The sequence below is a fragment of the Meriones unguiculatus genome, chromosome 8 (genome assembly GCF_030254825.1).
Source record: "Meriones unguiculatus strain TT.TT164.6M chromosome 8, Bangor_MerUng_6.1, whole genome shotgun sequence".
NCBI lineage: Eukaryota > Metazoa > Chordata > Mammalia > Rodentia > Muridae > Meriones > Meriones unguiculatus.
In genome coordinates, this window is record NC_083356.1 from 25260632 (window position 1) to 25278901 (window position 18270).

The 18270-nt window shown below is 48.4% G+C and overlaps 1 protein-coding gene across 1 annotated transcript in view; it reads left to right on the top strand.

Moving 5' to 3' along the window:
• Positions 1 to 18270, top strand: part of Zc3h3 (zinc finger CCCH-type containing 3) — an 88264-nt gene that overhangs the window by 26821 nt on the left and 43173 nt on the right. Inside the window, exon 4 of the mRNA XM_021659904.2 lies at positions 5299 to 5449. Within this exon, the coding sequence (XP_021515579.2) occupies positions 5299 to 5449 (151 nt within the window). The remainder of the gene's footprint in view (positions 1 to 5298; positions 5450 to 18270) is intronic.

Here is an 18270-nt window from a genome sequence, read left to right on the forward strand (position 1 = left end):
GGCTAATCCATGATGACTTCTTAGAGTTGTCATCAGCCAGTGAAAAGTGGAGAGTTTGAAGATATCGAAGAAGTGTCAGTGTAATTGTTGATAAAAAGCAGATTAGGCAATATATAAAGAAAGTTGAATCATACAGAATTAGGGGCAGACAGCCTGACTGGGCAGAATACCCTCAGCCCTGTAGCCACCTCTGTGGCTTGGCTTCCTGTCCTCAACCATGAAGGGGTGTCATCCTGGGCAGTACTAAAACAGTTCTGAGAAGCCAGCCCCTGAAGACTTGTCCCTGCCCTCTCCTGCATCCTGGAGTGATGTAGTATTCCTGTGGATCTGACGTGCCTCTTTCCCAGCATACCTTCTGTCAAAACTTGGAGTAATTGTCAGAGTTCTATCAGCAGGGTCATAGTCTTCTTTATAGGCCCTGCTTCTCCTGTTCCACTGGCATGTCTGTCTCACAGCTGACCCTGGCACATTCTGTGCTCTGGTACCAGTCTCTGGCCTCCTTTTTAGCTGACCCCATCACCTGGCTGGAATGGAAGGATTCTTCTTAAGCCAGAGCTGAATTCTGCTCTGCTATGACTCCTACTGTCCTGTATTAGCCACCTCAACAGAAGCTGCTGTTTTTTTTTTTTTACCTGCCTGTTTTTGGAGGCCCCGCTAAGGGGTTGGTGGACACCGCTCTTGGGCATGCTCAGAAGTCTTTTGGCTCTCTGCTCCTATGGGTGGGGCAAGATTCTACTTGCTTGTCCTCCCCTTTCCTGAAGGAGCTTTTCCTGAAGGAGCTTTTGTGGCCAGGACACTCACCTTGGCTCTTCAGCTGGCTAGAGCAAGAGATGGGGAAGCAGCTTTTTCCTGGGTTGCCTTAGGCATTTCTTTACACAAAGTACTATTTCTTATATCATCCTATTTATTAACTGGTTGTGATATTAGCAACTTATTTTCTTCTCAGTTATTTCCCTTTAAAGTTCCATAAAAGTCTGAACTGCTTCTCAGCTCCTGCCTTATGGCACCCATCAGAGGATTCTGCCATCTGTAGTGGAGCCATCTAGAATGAGAGCAGTGCTACTGGACAGTAGGCCCTTTGGTCAGCCACTTAGGGGTTGTCCAGACTTCCTGGGGTGAGTGGTCTCCCTTCTTCCTTCTTGATAGTATGCTCCTGGTGAGGATACAACCGTGCTCTTATGGGTACCCTTGAGCTGCCCCTGAGCAACCCCCAGCCTGGGAGTAAGGGTGTTGAACCTCAGAGCTAGAAGGTTCAGTCTTGGACAGGAGCTGGAGCCCTGCTGATAGATGGGGCTCATATCCCATTCAAATATGATGCCAGCAGTTTTTTTGTAGTTTGTCTTCCATTGCGGTAGTAAAGTTTTTAATTAGGAAAGCTAATGAGTTCGATTAGTCATTAGAAGTGACCTCTGGACGGCGGGCGGAGAGGGCTGCATGTGTGGGCCTGATAACACAGCTAGGGCAGCGTAGGCAATAAAGGCGCAAGGGGCTTGATTTGAGTGAAGCGTGCCACAGGGGATACATCATGCGGAGAAAAAAAATTACAGCCCTGGGAGTCTGTAATGAAGGGAATTAAACCAACATCCTATCTAAATAACATGATTATCTACACAAAACCCTTCAGCCAGCAAGACGGGGTGGGCTGCCCCCACCTGTGTCCTCTGGGAGGAGGGCCGAGGCTGTTCCTGACAGTGAGTCTGGCGGCCCAGTAGCTCTAAGTCTTTATCTCCTGTCCACCAGGGAGGGGCCCATCCTCTTTTAAGCCTGTGTGGTCCCTGCATAGTCTTAAAAACCCTTGTTCCTGCTGGCTACTGCATCCAGGTTTTTTCCTTCCGGTAGCCCATCTGTCTGGCAGTTGCCCTGTGTCCCCAGGGTCATTGTTATGAATATTTCTAAGCTGTACATCCAGAAAAGCTGGGGACTGCAAGTAGTTTGGGGCCAGACTCGGGGGGCTGCCACCCAGCTGTCGGTTGGTTGGCATGGGCTTCATAATCCCCTCTGTGAACCCCTCAAATAATTTCACTCTCATGGGAGGACTGTTGTTTGGGACCATGGTAGGGATGAGGTTGTGTGAAAATACCCCACCTTGCTTTACAGTGATCTGAGGTTAGGGAATGCGAGTTGTTACTTTGTATTTTCTTGGTGTGACAATCAGATACTACTAAGTGAAATTCAGGAAGTTAATTTGATCCTAGGTTTGTTAGCAGGAGGAGTGAACAGAGGCCTTAGCCTGAGAGCTTCCACTGAAGTGCTGATTGTTCTAAGCTAATCCATAGCGGGAGATCCTTTCTAGAATTCAGTCCTATGGGCAGTTGGGGTGTAGGGCTTCCTAGAAGAGGTGGCATCTGCTGGCTAAGGGAAGGTTATTTTAGCTAGAAAGATGGCCAGAGAACAGGAGCAGAGCTGTTTTTGATCTGATGTAGGTTGTTGGAGGGAACAGGGGGTTCCAGAAGAGCCCAGTCCAAGCTCCCGTCGTGCTGGGCTGTAGAATTAAGTGTTGTGACTCCCAAGCAGTAGAGTTTTAGGATTTGTATCTCAGTAGCCATACACGGACTCAGAAGACCCATGAGCAGGGTGTGAACAGAAGAGATTGCTGGCTAGTGATTAGAAGCCCTGGAGCCCTTTGTATGGGGAACCTTAGGATGGGGGACAAGCAGATTGAGCCTCAGCATTGCTCTGGTTAGCGTGCCCCTGTCTACTGAGAATACTGGCATCAGGTAACTCAACTGTCCCATGTAAGGAAAGAATGGTTTCAGTAGGCCACGTTCTCATCTCAGGAAGAAGCACGGAGCCTGGGCTGGCCTTGCAGGCAGTGAAATCAACTTGGGGTTATTGACAGTGAGGATGCCTGTATTCTTGAGCTCTTAGTTGGAGCAAGCTTGTATTAATTGTTGGCCTCTCCTTGCCTCTAAGACCTTGAAAATTCAATTCAACAAACATTTTTTTATTGATACCCACTATATACCAGGCTCTCCCGTGCATCCTAAATATGTTGGGTTGTAGGGCAGTGCTCAGAGTTGCAGATTCACTTTGGTAACTCAGAAGATCATAGAATTTTAGGTAATGCAACCCCTACCCCTTTGTTTTTTTTTTTTTTTTTTGAGACAGGGTTTCTCTATGTAGCCCTGGCTGTCCTGAATTCACTTTATAGACAGGCTGGCTTCAAACTTACAGAGATCCATCTGTCTCTGCCTCTCTAGTACTGAGATTAAAGGCATGTGCCACCATGCCCAGCTGCACCTTCTCTTGGATGTATTATTTATTTAATTTTTTTGTTTGTTTTGTTTTGTTGAGATATAGCCTCACTTATGTAGCTCTGGCTGGTCTAGAACTCACTATGTAGATCAGAGTGGCCTTGAATTCAAAGATCTGCTTACCTCTGCTTCTTGATTGGTGAGGTTAAAGGTGTGTATTTTGTATGTGTGTCTGTATCTGTGTTTGGGTATGTGCGTATAAATGTAGGTGCCTGTGGAGGCCAGGAAAGGGCATAGCAGATTCTCTGGAGCTAGAGTTATAGGTGGTTGTGAGCTGCCTGATACGGGTGCTGAGATCAAGCTTAGGTCCTGTACAAGAACAGTGCGTTCTGTTAACTGCTGAATCATCTTACCAACTCTAATGCAGCTTCTTGCTTTGATGCCTGAACTTCTGTTTTCTCCTTGGTCAGATCTGCTGTTCTTAGAGACTTGGAGAGAGAGAGACTAGGAGGTAGGTAATAATGCAGATATGGAGGAGAGAGAAATTGAGACAGACAAAAATGAAAACAGAGAGAGCCAGAAGGGGGAGAAAAAAGAACACCAGAAAGGTTGATAAGAAGGCTCGGTGGGAAAAGGCACTTGTTGCCAAGCATAAGGACCTGAATTTGATGCTGGGGCCCACATGGCATAAGGAGACTCCCATAGTTGTTTTCTGACTCCCACATGGGTGATGTGGCACATGTGCCTGTGTGCATTCACTGGCATAAGTAAATAAAGAAATGTAATGCAGTCTTACTGATTTTTTAATAGAAAAGAGAAGAGAACCTGTTGAGAGTATGATGGCAGGTGGAAGGAGTGGTTGGGGTGAGTCACCTAGATGCTGCTGCAGCATCGTTTTGGCTGGCATCTGCACCTGTTTCCTGGGATCAGATAGCTTTTGCACTATCGCTCTGATGGTCACTCAACCCCAACACAACCCAGAGGGCTTTGATCAAGCGACCCTGAGACATTCAGTGTGTGTGCTGACTGAAGCCCTGGTTGATGTAATTGGGGCAATCAATGCCTGAGGGAGGGGCTTTTGCTGACAGCTAAATAAGGAAGGACAGTTGTGGTATGGGCACTGTGGGCATACGAACTCATCTTCTCCCTGGTCTTTCCAGAGGCTATGTGGCTGAGGTGCCACCTCAGGAAGCTGAAATGTGGAAGCTCTGCTGCTCTCCAGTAGATTACTTTCAGGAACTATCACAGCTGCTGGGGTCACTTAGAGCTATACAGCCTGAGTACAGAGCAGGGACAGACAGTGTCTTTGAGGATTCTTGGGGCGCAGCTAAGCACAGACTGAAGGGAGTCAGACCACCTGGGTATGTTTGGCTTGGCTCTGTTTAGGGCCCCGTGTCTCATGCTAGAGGGAAGCAGCCATGAGAGGCGGCCGTGTTAGCTTTAATTATCTGGGCAGTTAGAGCTGTACATTATGAAAGTCGGGCAATTAGGCGCGTTCCTTGAAGCTATGGAGAAATTGCTGGCTATCAAGTGGAAGGGAACTCGGGCAAAACAGATCCCTGCTAATTGCAAGAAACATTCAGCAAGAAAAGCCATCGTGGATATCACTCCACAGAATGTTATGAAAACAGTGATTAAGTACATAAATCTGTTTGGGCACAGTATTGGGAGGTGCTAGAGAGAAAAGTGAGTTTTCTGGCATCCCTCCCATGTACAGGGGCAGGACTTTGTCTGTCTCAGCCTCTGGGACCAACCCTGGAGTTTGGAGTCTGGGGGTTTCTCTTATGGACTCTCACTTGTGGACCTCCCTGTTGCCTAGGGCTCTCTTGCTGGGTTTCTGCTTTCACTGGGAGTAGTCATGCAGTGTTCCCATCTTGTAATGATGGCTGTGAGGTTGTTCTAGGCTCTCTTGGAGGCCATACCATCCATCCCCTAAAGCCTTAGCTGCCAGGCTTTTTGGGGACATTTTTGTGTGTGCAAGGAGTGAGGCAGAGGCAGAGGGTGGTAGAGATTCCTCTAACTCAGGATAGCCTTGGCCCCCTAGGGCTTCCTAGCTCTGCTGACTCCTGCTGACCTTATGCTAATGTCTGTTTTTTTCTTGCAGCCTCCAGTGTGCACCTGCGGACTCCCCCGTCCAATAAGGTCATCAAGACCCGCTACCGCATTGTCAAGAAAACACAAACCTCGCCCCTCAGTGTTCCATCCTTCTCCATGTCTCTACCCTCCTGGCGGGCCCGGCGAATCTCATTATCCAGGTAGGAGGACTTTATCTAGGCTTCTTCAAACCTGGGTACTGGGCTCACTGTCTGGGTATTGAGGGCTGAAGACTGAGGCCTAAGGGCTGTGGGAGCTCAGCTTACCTCAAGGAGCTGCATGGTGTACAACTTCTTGGCTAGCAAATAGTCTAATTTTTTTTTCATTTGTTTAGCAATTTGTATATCATATCCACAGCTGGCTTGCTATATTGCATGCTCACAAAGATACACGTGTGCACACGTCCACTGCTGATGTCAGCAAGCCTAATTGGTGAGACCTCATGCACATTGGATAGAGTTGCCCCCAAGATATTTGAGTCCTGTACTGTGGGCTGCTCATTGGGTGTCTGTGCTAAGGAATTTCTAGCAAGAGAAGCCAGGCTCTGAGAAGCTTCTCTGAAAACTTCCCAACATGTTAGCTGTCAAGAATGGTGATGTAGGGCTCCTCATTAACCTACCTAGGCCATCTGACACAGGCTTTCCTGGGAATGCACTGGCCTTGCTTTAGCTCCTGTGTTAGACAGCAGCAGTATGGGAAAAACCATTTACAGAAACAACCTATATATGGCATTCTTGGGGCTCCTGCTGGGTCCCAGGAGGAGGCTGGGTCTTTTAGGACATTGCTTTTTTTTGTAGGTGGAGGTGTCCTACCTCCAGACACAGCGAGAGGTGGCATCCCAATTGACAGGTGGGAGTCAAGGAGTGGCAGAGCCTGGCCCTGGGGGAAATTTAGGTCTGGAGATATGTGCAGGCCTACTTGTAAAACAGTGCATTCCAGGACCTGCCCTCCCCCCATAGTACTGCTTTGTCATTATTCTTGCTGCTACCTAGGGAATTCCAGGGCTAAGGCCAACACTAGAGGTACATCATGCCACGTGGACAGCCTGCCTTTGCTCTAGGGCCTAAGGCAGGTAAGCCTACTTAGCTTGTATGTCTAAGACCCACCAGCCGCCTACTAGCCACACCAGGCTCGGCCCTGTTGCCGACTTTTCTGGAGGCAATAGCTGGAAGTATATTTTAAATTAATTTTACTGCACTTTTTGTAATATTTTTGTTTTAAATAGATTTATTCGTATCTTGGGGGCTATTTCTACAAATTTATGAAGATAATTTTTACTCTCTCGATAAGGTTAAATTTACACCTGCTATTTCCATATTAATTCACATTGCTAAGTGGATCTAATTTTCTTCCGTTCCTCTATCTGGTGAGCATGGCCTTTCCTAATGCAATTTCCCCCTCACTAAATCACTGTGATCGGGAGTCATGATCGAGCTAAATTAACTTAAATTAATTTACTTAATAAGAGCCCCAGATCATCGTGAATGAGGTTCAGATTTATTGATTCTCAGCTAGTGAGAGCCTCCCCCTCCTGCAGCCAGTATGAGGCCTGTATCCCTCCTCTTATGGGGCATAGATAGGGGCCCAAGGTAATGCTCCTTGGGGACCCAGGCATCTTTTCCCTCCAACCTTGGGAAGCCAAGCAGGCTCTAGGTTTCAGTTCTTCACAACCTCCTAGGAAGGCCCTAAGGGAGTCATTATGTACCTAGGCTCCAGGGGGCTGAGTCCTGGAAAAGCGAGGTGTTGTTGCAGGCCTCGGGGTGTGCATCAGCAGGCATGTCACACAGTCTCTTGTGGAGACTAGGTGGTAAAGAGCAGCCAAGTCAACTGGGCTCTTCTTTCTAAACTTCCTGTCCTGCAAAGCTGGTGCCTGGTACGGTTCAGCTGTATGGGTGTGCAGGAGGTGGGATGGGTGCTGCCTTTTGACGGCTCAGGTCCAGAGCCATAGGTGCCTGAGTTGAATTTATCTGCTTGCTGTGTCAGCCCGCTTGCGTACTCCATGCCTCAGTGCTCTCTCCCTGTACTCAGAGGTACAGTTCAGCTTATCAAGATGGACACAGTTATTGAGGGTGTGTAGAGGGGCTCTTTCACTCACTCTTTCCTGACCACTCGACCTGGTAGTTTTTAACCCCTTGACACATTTTGGGAACTCTAAGGCTCATGACTTCTGTGCCTAGGGCTGGGGAAGGAACTAAGTTTAAGGGTACAGTTCTCAGGAGACCCTGGACAGTGACAGCCAGCAGGTTGGACCTTCCTTACCCAAGGTCACCCATGCCCTAGTGTAGCTTGCCTGCTCAGCACAGTGGCTGCCAGCCAGCTGCCTGACCTGCTATTGTTGGCTGCATATACTTGGGCTTGCCTTTATTGAAGCAGCAGAAAGTGCCGGTCTCTAGGGCCAGTGGTGGACTTGCTTCCATGCAGCTTACCCTGAAGGCTTCTCAGGTCTCCTTGTGCAATAGGAGGGTTTGGGGTGGTGTTGGATTCAGGCCACTGCAGACTAAGGGCTACTACAGTGAAGAGAAAGCAGTGGTATTTACTGGGGCTCACCTTGGGCCCATAGCTGTCCACTACCCTGGGAGGGAGGGCATCCTTGGAGGGTCTGGTGCGTAGCCCTAGCAGTCTTGGAAGTTTTGATGGACAGAGTTGGAGACCAGTAAACTCATGTGATGGGGTGGCTCTGCATGGGCATAAAATGCTGGGTCTCTTCTCATTCTTTGTAGATACTATGGTTAGAGATTTGGCTACTGCACAGAGGGTGGCTTGCTAAATGACCTTGGATAAGCCATTTCTTGCTTGAAGCCTCAGTTTCTAGTCTGCCGTTGAATTGGCATTATTTATTCTGAAATATTAGAAACGGAATAGCAGGCATTGGGTATAGAAGACATGGATAGTGAGTGGCAGGGAGGCTCTAGAATTCAGGCAGGTCCTCAGAGGTCCAGAGAACAGCATGTTGCCCTCATCCTAAGCAGGATTTGTCAGTGACTAGGCTCAACACAGTGCTACTTGACAGTTTGGTTACATCTCTGCCCTCCTTTGGTGATAGGGTGGGTAAGGTGGCAATACCATGATTTATGTGAGGCCTCTGACATATCCTGGGGTCTCCTGTCTATGCACTTCCCTTCCTGCTTTCATGGGAAGGCACGAAGTCTCTAGTACCCTGGACTATTGGCAAAGCTTCTGTTCTGGGAAAAGAGCGGAGGTGAACATCGTGTTCCCCTCCCAGAAGTTCTATACATCCCTTCCTTGGAGCCTAAGGTGGCACTGTAGAGTAGCTCCATTACCTATTGTCTCTGAACAAACTTCATGCTATGCTAAGAGGGTCTTTCTTCATGAGAAACTGGCAGCCATGTGTTCACAGAATACTCACAGGAGGGGAAAAGGGTTTTTACTGTTGGCAGTTTCTGGGCTGGACATGCTGGAAGTCATCTCATGGCCTCAAGGTTATTTTGGTTGGTCAATGCTTGTCTCTGTCTAACCCGAAGGCTGGGAGCAAAGCCCCTCGAACTTTGAGGTGCTCCCATTTAGGGTCTCTGAGGATGAGCATTCCCATTGAGGCTATGTGTGGCAAGCTCACCTGTCGCCCTGGTCAGGTGAATGCATAGAGGCCTGTGACAGAAGGTGAAAGGACCACAGTCCATTATGGTACAGGACTCTGACTTTGAGGGTAGTGATCTGTGGCACTGATGTCTGTTCTTCTTTGGCTGTTTGGCCGTGGCTGTTGGCTCAGCTCTGAAGCTGCTCTGTTGAATTTGGTTTTTAGCTCATGTCTAGGGGAGCCAGCAGTTAGCTTAGTACAGGGCCCCGGGGGCTTGCACAAAACTGATGTCTTGGCATAGGGCTTGTCCCCAAGGGTTTGGGGCATAGAACCAGCCCAAATGCTGTTCAAACCTACGGTCTAAGATGCAGGGGCAGACATTGAATGGGGCCTCAGAGAGGAGCCATCCCAGAATGGAGGCGCACATCCACATGGTGGGTGGTTTTTTCCCCTAAGATTTGTGGATTTGCCTGTGTCCTTGTGCCTTTCAGCAAGTTCATTAATCTGAACTGAAGCTGATGTGACTTATATCCCTAAACTGCCTGTCACTTTTTTTCTTTCTCCAAATTCATTTGACATGAAAGTGCGAAATAAACAGAAGCCACTGTGCTTAAGCAGATGAATCGAGAGGCTTTTCCAGCCTGACTACAAATGGTCCTGTCACAGAGCTGCTGCTTGCTGGGTTGCCTTATTTTATTTTATTTTGTGTCGGTGCGGTAAATCTTAAGTAATCTCTGTGCAGTTTGACGAGGTTTAGGCCAAGATTTTGAAAGGCTCTGAAACGCTTCTCCAAAGTGACGTCTCATTAAAGAGGATTCAGCCAAGAATGGGAGGCATCTCTACTGCACGGCTGGTTCCTGGGCTCTTTCTACATGTGTTTCCTTAATGAGCAGGTGCACCCACTAGCCCGGGTACCAGCAACTGCCCTGTTCTGCCTCCTGCCTGCTCTCTGTTCAGGGAACTGTCTTGTGATTGCCAGAGCTGCCACAACAAAGTATCACCATATGTATGGCTCAGATGCGGGTATTTGCCTTTTACTTCTGGAGGTCAAAAGTCTGAGATTGGGATGAAGACAGATTGTGGGGGCTGATAAGGGCTTGCTCTTGGCTTACTGGGAACATCTTCATAAAAGGGGAGAAGAGGAGAGATCATGAACATTTGTTCTTATCACTTACAGGACCCTTATCCCGTCCCAAATCTGACTCTTAATAGCTTCCCAAAAGCCTAACTTCTAAATAACATTTTGTAGAGCTAGGGCTGCAGCCTAGAAGTTTGAAGGGCACAACCATTTCATCCATGGCAGGGTGTGGTCCAATGTCAACTAGAACTGAAATTCCCACAGCTTCTTGACACTTCCAGGAAGTACAGTAGTGAGGGGTACTTAGGGTGACTCCTTCTGAGGCTAGTGCTCCCTTTTCTCCAGGATTGCTTTCATCCCCGTCCTCTCTCTGGTCTTATATAGCCCTCTGGCAGTTTGCAAAGGCCCTAGTTCATCTCAGGATGGGGTCCTGTTCACACTGATGGTCTTAGATGCCAAGGGGCCAAGGGCATATTAGGTTAGGGGCCCATTGGTACCCAGGTCCTAGTGGGGATGGCAGTCAGGAAGCACATGGACAAATGAAGCATATGGTTTTGTGAGTAGCCGCAGGTGGGATACACCGAGGCCCTTAAATCTGCCCAAGATGGCAGGTTGGGGTTGGTCTGAGGGAAGACCCATCTGGAAGCAAGACTTCCAGGAGTACGGGCTAGGGTAGCACAGGCTGTACCAGTAGGGCCTTTCTGTGGCCTGGAGAAGAATTTGGAGTATCTGCTAAGAGGAAAGAGTCTGGTATGCAAAGTAGGATCCATGGGTCTGCTCCTGGGCCAATCCAGTACTGGGTATCAGGGTATCAGAATAGGCATTGTTCCCTTCACAGGAGAGGAACAACTTGCAGTGAGGCAGCACTGCTGCAAGCTCTCCTTGGAGATTGGCCCATGGCTCTGTAGGTGACCCGTGTCCCTAGTTCTGGCTGTGGTAGAGAAAAACGTAGGATCACTCAAGATAGTCCACCTGCCCCTTTGGCTGTTCTTTCAACCTAGGCCATGCTTTGGCGTTAGGGACTGATGCCACCACAGTGCCACTGACATTGAACCGCCTCACCCTCCTGTGTTAAGACATGGAATTCTTCTACTGTCAGGCTTCCCGAAGACCAGGGGCTTGCTCTGCTGGGTCCCTCAGAATTGTAGCTTTGGGCTTCAGGGTGGACCTGACTGTGAGGTTCACCTCATCCAGGTGGCTTACGTTTGAGCCATAGCTCTGAGCCTCACTCTGCCTGATACTTTTGCATGAGTGCCTCAGTCCCCAGTCGCATGGGGATTGATGGGAGTGGTAATGAAAGAAGATGGGGGAATCCTTAGAGTGGTGCTGCATATAATGAGTACGGTGGTTAGAAGCATTGCTGTCCTGGGAGCCACCACAGCCTCTGACTCCCTTTCCTCAGCTTAGTGCCAGTATTGGGAATGGGAGGCACTGGGTTACATGTATACAAAGGTTCTTACCCCAGATCAGGAGACCCTGGATACAAGTAACCCTCAGCATAGGGGTTTCCTGATTCACCCAATGCCTGGATGGCAGGAGAGGAACGTCCAGTATTGTGGTTGTGGGGGAACTGGGTCTCTGGTGGATAGTATAGAGCGATGATCGTGTGGGTTGGTGTTATTCACCTGACTGGCACCCATATTTTACTTACTGACTCTATGAGTGTTGTGCCTCAGGTCAGAGTCTAGCTTCCTGAATTTTCTTCCAAGCTCCCTTACGTGGGACTTGTAGGCAGGCCACAGGTGGGTGAGGCCTCTCTTCCTCCTTAGGGACTAGATCTGAAGTTCCTGCCAGCCTGACTTACAGCCCAGGTGATTTCTGTTTTGGTCTTTTTATCATTGCTTTTGTGTTCCCTCACTCAGTAAGTAATCATTGAAGGCCCCTGCCTACCTGGAAGCTACAGCCCAGCAGAAGCTAGTCTAAACAGATCATTGTTTCTAGGCTGAGATGAACATTTGGGCCCAGGTATAACTCTCAGAACTTCTCTGACGCTGTGGTGCTTGTTGGTGAGTGAAAGGTCATAGACATACCAGAGGCTTCTTGGGAGGGGAAATGGCACAACCTAGATTGGGAGAGCCTAGGGAGCCCGTCTAGGAGGCCAGGGAAGTACCAATGCAGATGCTCAGCTGGGTCTGTGGTAGAGGCGTCTGGCCTTAGAAAATGAATATGGGGTTGTGGAATGGTCAGACAGGTCTGGAAATGGCGAGCCAGCTCCAGCTCTTGCTGCAGAGTGACAGTGGTGGATATATCTGTGTATGGGTTTAATGTAGCCACTGTCCCACTCAGGGCCCTGCTGACAACTGTGTACTGCCCTCTAGGGCCTGGTGAGGTAGCCTGTAGATGGCTGCCACAGGTCCAGAGGCCACAGCTGCTGGGCCTGAGCTAGAGGTGGCCTGGTCTAGGGCTGAAGCTTTTCTGAATGTGCTCCTTGGCTCTGGTTACAGGCTGAATAACCTTTTTATTTTGGTATGTTTTATACTTGAGAAAAGGTACAGAAATAATATAGAACTCTGATACTCTTTATCTAAGCCAACCAATTATTTTCATTTTGTCCATTTACTACTTTTTGCTTTTTGAACTGGTTTTTAAGAACCTGTCTTTGTGGTCCTGCACAAGTCTCTAGGCAGGAGGGACATCTGCTGCCTAACTTGCTCACTGTGGTCATGTCCTTAGAGAGTAAAGGCCCCAGGTGTTGTGTGGAACGTCCTGTTACTGGCCTTTTTTGATGTCTTTTTGGAATTAAGTATAGATTTGCTGTTGGGCAGGGATGTTGTATAGGCTCTAACGTGGTCTTGGCGTGTCCAGTGGGGGAGCCACATGTTCAGAAGTGTCTGGCCTGTCTTGTGCAGGTTACTCTGACCCATTGGTAGAAGATTGTAGAGGCTTGGCAGACTTGTGTTTCCTGTTGAGTTATCACCCAGTCATCTAGACCTATTAGTGATTTTCCAACCCCTCCTTCTTTCTGGTGGGTTAGCAGAACTCTGCCTGTGAGTAGTGACCCCTTTTACTTGTGTGTATTTGTTTATTTATAATGATGTGGTCCTGAACTTACACTGTTAAGTAGGCTGAAATCTGTTTTTATCATTATTTATTTTGGTCCCCATTCATTCCTAGCCTTCAGACTAAGTTGGGTCCCTTCAGCAGGCCTCATCATTTCCTGGACACTGACTTTCGGTGGGACCAGCTGCTCCAGGTTCACCCTGGACTTTCCCTTCCATGGTCCTGAAATCAGTCACTTTACAAAACCTTGCTCCTTATGGCAGTCGACACTTGGCCAGTCTTTGTACTGTGTAGAAAGCCTCCTTGGCCAAGTATCAGTAGAGTTGAAACTTAGTCCTGGGTGAACACGCTCTGCCATGTTGCTTTTACATCTCCTCAGTATCTGCTTGTGCTTGGATGTGTGTGCATACCACCACCACCAGCACTACCTTCTCCTCCTCCTCCAATACTTCCTCCTCCTCTATCATCACCTCCTCTTCCTCCTCCTTCTCCTCTACCTCCTCTAGCACAACCACCACCTCCTCCTTCTCAAGTCTGTGGATCTTTTCCAACTCAGAGAATGCTCATTCCATTAGTGCTGGTCTGTGTGTTCATTTGTTCAGGCCTAGAATGCAAGTCTCCCTTATTTTAACTAAGCTTTCAACCGAGAAAGGCAAGCTTATTAAGTAGTGAAATGCAGAAATATAAGTGTAGGTGTCTGTGGGTCTTGGCGAATGCTGTATGTGCACTGCTTGTCTATACAGAGAGCCATTCCTGTGCCCTGCGCTGCCTGGGCCATTCTCATGCCTCTTCCAGTGCCTCCAGCTCTAGTATAGCTCCCATCCACCCTTTATCCCTGTGGGCTCGTTTGTGTGTTTTGGAATGACACAGATATGACTGTCCCTCACTTCATTTGCACAGTGCAGTGGATCTGTTTTGCACTATCCCTGTGGCTTCTATAGTTCACTTACCGCTAAGCAGCCTTCCTTTGCTTATTTCACACTGATATGAATTCTCTTTGGGTGAACATTTGAGCTGATTCTCATTTGGGAGGTGTAAGTGAAAGCTGCCAAGCACCTGTGCACACCTGGGCTTCCCTTTTCCTCCAGTCAGGGATTGCTAGAATGTGGAAAAGACACATGTTCAAGTTATAGGAAACTGCCTAGTCTTCCTTCAAAGGGTAGGATTCTTTCTGTTTTCCCTATACCTGATGTTATTGGTTTTTGCCTTTTTTAATTATTATTATTACTACTCTTATTGTGTGGCATAGTCTTACTGCATCTCCTGGTGACCACAATGTTGAACACTTACTCAAGGTCGGTCATTCTTAGGCCGTAGTGTACATTTAGGTTTTTTACGGTCTCCCCCGCTCCCCAACCCTTTCTTTCATGAATCAGCCTCCTGAATTGGCTAGGGCTCATTGTGGCTTCAGGGACCTTATTCTTATACTTGCCTTCCTTTGTGTCCTACATACCCTCTCTGTCATCTGTCCCTATGCACACTTCCCTCTCAGGTAGGCTGTCTGCTGACACCATTGTGCTCCAAGCCCTGGTCCCATGTTTATACCTCAGGGAACATTTACTGGGTCACATTCTCTGTCAGCTCACTCATGTCCCTTCCTAGGCCAGTTAGAGATGCAGGCCTGGCTATGTCTGTTTTGGCCCCTGTCAGGCTGCTCACTCATATTCCATCTGATGTTCTGAAATTTGAGAAATAGATAAACCAAAGTAGGATATTTCTGAGGAGAACAGGAGTCACGTTCAGTAGCTCTTCTATCCTCTGTGCAGAAGGAGCTAAGCAAGCACCAGGTTGTATCAGTCTGCAGGAAGTCATCTTGGGATTCTCTCTGGCCCAGGGAGGGCTCTTAAGGTTGGTCATGGAGCCTTCATCCCCCCCTGTTCTGGCCACCCAAGCTTCCCCACGTGGTGTTGAAAGAGGCCTCTTCCGGCAGGTTTTTTAGAATTTTATTTTATGAGAACAGGCGTTACAGCTCCCCAAGTGCTGTAAAAGTTAATGTGATGGCCTCCCTGCGCCTGTGCTCATTTTTATAATTTTTTATTTTATGAAACAGGACAGGGAGCTTAGTGACTTATTACTATTCATTTCGTTTCAATGCAGTAAATATTGATTCAGTTGGGGGTTTTCAATTTAAACCACTCGGCGATTATATAAAATATTACTGGCTTCTGAAATTATGCTTACCGATCCCTTCGGCTGCTCATTAAGGAAGGAGTGCAATTTTTAGATCCCTTTGCCTTCATCATTCTAATAAATGGGCTGAGATACGTTTTTGCACGGAAGGTGCCACAGAAGTTGCTAGCAGGGGCTTGACAGCACGGATGCAACTCTTAATTTGGAAGTCATTTCAAAGCATGCCTTGGTTATTTATTTCTGTTTGAGGCAGGCAGGCCTTTGAGCTTGTGTCCTCTATGGAGCTGGCTGCAAGGCTGAGTGGCATCCTCCTGAGCCAGACACCTGCTGCTTCCACTAAAGCTGAGGCCCACGCCCTTTCAAAGCCTTTCAGGGAGGAACAGGCAGGATAGTCATCTTGTCAGAGACAGCAGCAAGCCCCTGACCAACACTGGGGCTGAGCTATACCTGAGGGATGCACGGTTCTCAAGAAGGGAGGGTGCTTTCTCAGAGATCCTGTTTATTGTTACTTTATCTTATTAATGTATAAGCTGTTTTGCCTTCATGTAGAGCTGTGTATCAGTTGCTGTTTGGTGCCTCAGAGACCAGAAGAGGGCATCAGATCCCCTGGAACTGGAGTTACAGACCATTGTGAGCCTCCGTGTTAGAAATTAAACTCTGGTCCTCTACAAGAGCAACAAGTTCTCTAAAGCACTGAGCCATCTCTCCAATCCCTTCTCAGAGATCTTTAAACCCAGCCCTTGCTAACTGGTGGGCTAGAGGCAAGGCTGAAACTTGAGCCCCTGAGGAGGAAGCTGTTGCTTGGGTGCCAGGGTCTAGTTGGTGCTGATGGCTGAGTTGATTACTGCTGTTCTGTTCTTCACTGTTCTGACAAGCAGAGCATGAACACTGTGCTTTGCCAATAGCCCTTCCAAGACTTTGGCCCCAGAGCAGGAAGCCAGACGGAGCTTCTGCACCCAGGTCTGTTCCTTTGCTTGGTTGCTCCACACCTGGGTAAGCTGTGGAATGGCCCTGTGACCAAGACATGAGTGTTCTGGACTGAGAGTTCCCTAGGAGACTTTAGTGCCCTGTGTTCCCGGGTAGGAGCATTAGTTGTTCCTCAACTGCTTCTCAGATTTTGGAAGACTAGGACAGGGCTGTAGTCTACAGGATCCTCTTCCCACAGAGCCACATATGCCTCCGACAACCTCTTCCAACACTGCCAACTGCTCTTTCATCAGGCTTTCAGGGATACTGGCACAAAGCTAGGAAGCGATGGCTAGTGTTTGTGATGAGACCATCTGAGGGGAGACAGGGAAGGGATACAGGTAGGACTAAGAGGCTTCTGGAAATATAGGTCCAGAGTCCTGGACTTGGAGTGGCCTCATGTTGAGGCCCTGTGGGGCAGAAGGAATGTAGCAGTGATCTGCTCCTCTGTCTTACTTGGTCATCCATGGTCTCTTTGACCTTCTAGTGCAGCACTGACGGTGGACAGACCAGCATGAGGGCATTGGGAGATGGTGGGACAGTGAGCCATCCAAAAGCAGTACCCACACATCCTCCCTGTTCAGGGCTCTGCACAGACACCCCTCCTGGGTTCTGTCTCCTGCTGGCCTTTTGCTGTCTTGTTTCTTGACTCAATTGCAGCCTGGTATGTTATGTGACTGCCTGCCAGTTCCATGTTCTGTCTTTTCTTCCTTCTTTCTCTTGTCCCTCTGTGACATGCTCTCTCTGCCTTCACTTTTGCCTCTTTGTGTGAAACCATGCCTGAGCCTGAGGCTCCATGCACAAGTGGGAGATGCTCTCCAGAATATGCTGCCAGGTATAAAGAGGCTGAGGCCTTCCCAGCAGAGGAGTAATTGCCATGCATGGGTTCTGAAGCCGCAGATGATGCTCCCTCGAGTACAGGCCTGAGGGCTGGCTCAAGTGGGCACACCTTCATCCTTCTTCAACCTGCCCTAAACCAAAGCCTTTTGGAAGAACCTTGAAGCTCAGTGCTTTCCCCTCTGATGGACAAGTCTACCACTGCTGTATTGCACATGAGCAATCTTCTTGGGTTAGGATGGTGGCAGAAGGCTTAGGCATTGAGGGTAATGGGATCTTTGTACCCATTGAGGAATTTATGGATGCCAGATCAAGGCAGTGGGTGTTGTGTCCATATCTGAGCCCCATGCTGCAGAATCTGAGCTAGAGAATGTAAAGGTGATTGGCCGCTTTACCTTTCTTTTTGGCTTATATGACTGCAGTTATGTCTGTTTTTATAAACATATGGTAAAGAACATCACAGTCAGGCGGGTATAACCTTACCCCATTCTGGTTTGTGGATGGCTGTCCCTTTTCTTGTGGATGAGGGCCAGGACCCAGGAGGGCTTCAGTGAAGTTCTAGCACAATATAACCACAGAGCATACCGTGAAGTGTTTAACAGAGCTGGAAGGCACATCCTTTCAAACTGTCTGAGGATGGTTGGTAAGAAGGAGCATTCAGAAGTCCTGCATAGGCTTTTCCTTCAGCTGAGGGAGCACATGTGCCAGCTGTACGCAGGTGCAGTCGGTGCCTGAGGCCCAAGGGTGAGGGGAAGGTGTGGACAGTCTTGGACATATATACAACAGAGAAATTGGAGATTCTACCCGGAGACATGAAGAACAAGGTATATTTGTCACTCAGTGCCACCTGGGTGCCTTACACCATTAAATGCTGCTTTAAATACCCCCTTTAGCCCGTTTTTAGAGGTGGTAGTAAAGTGTCATTCAAATAATCAATACCATATCTAACTTCCCATATATCAATCCTCCAGCTGATCTTGCCTCAAAACATGCTACAGTTCTCAGGGCTGGGTCTGGTATTGGGCTGGTGGGTAGTGGCCTTACCTTAGAACTTGAGAAACATGGCATTTCTAGGGATAGGCTCCCATGATAGCTGCTATCTGGTGGGACCATGCTGTTTCTTGGGCTCTCTGCTCACGTTGGATCCAGGTGGGTTCACTCCAGGACCCCACTGTGTCATGCTGAGGAGGAGGGTGGTCAGGGCTGGCACATCTGTCCATACAGTACTTCCAGGAGAAAATGATGCTTCCATGGGGTATAAGAGTGTCACCAGGAATCATGGACTCTCAGGTCAGGGTGAGGCCTCTCTTTGTCCTAGTCTTTTCACCTGGCTCCCCACCATTTACCTCCTTATAATGCTCTGTTTTCAGATGTGGGACTTTGTTAATACCCTTTTTCTACCCTGAGCCTAAGAAACAGGCCTCCTGTGGGAGCCC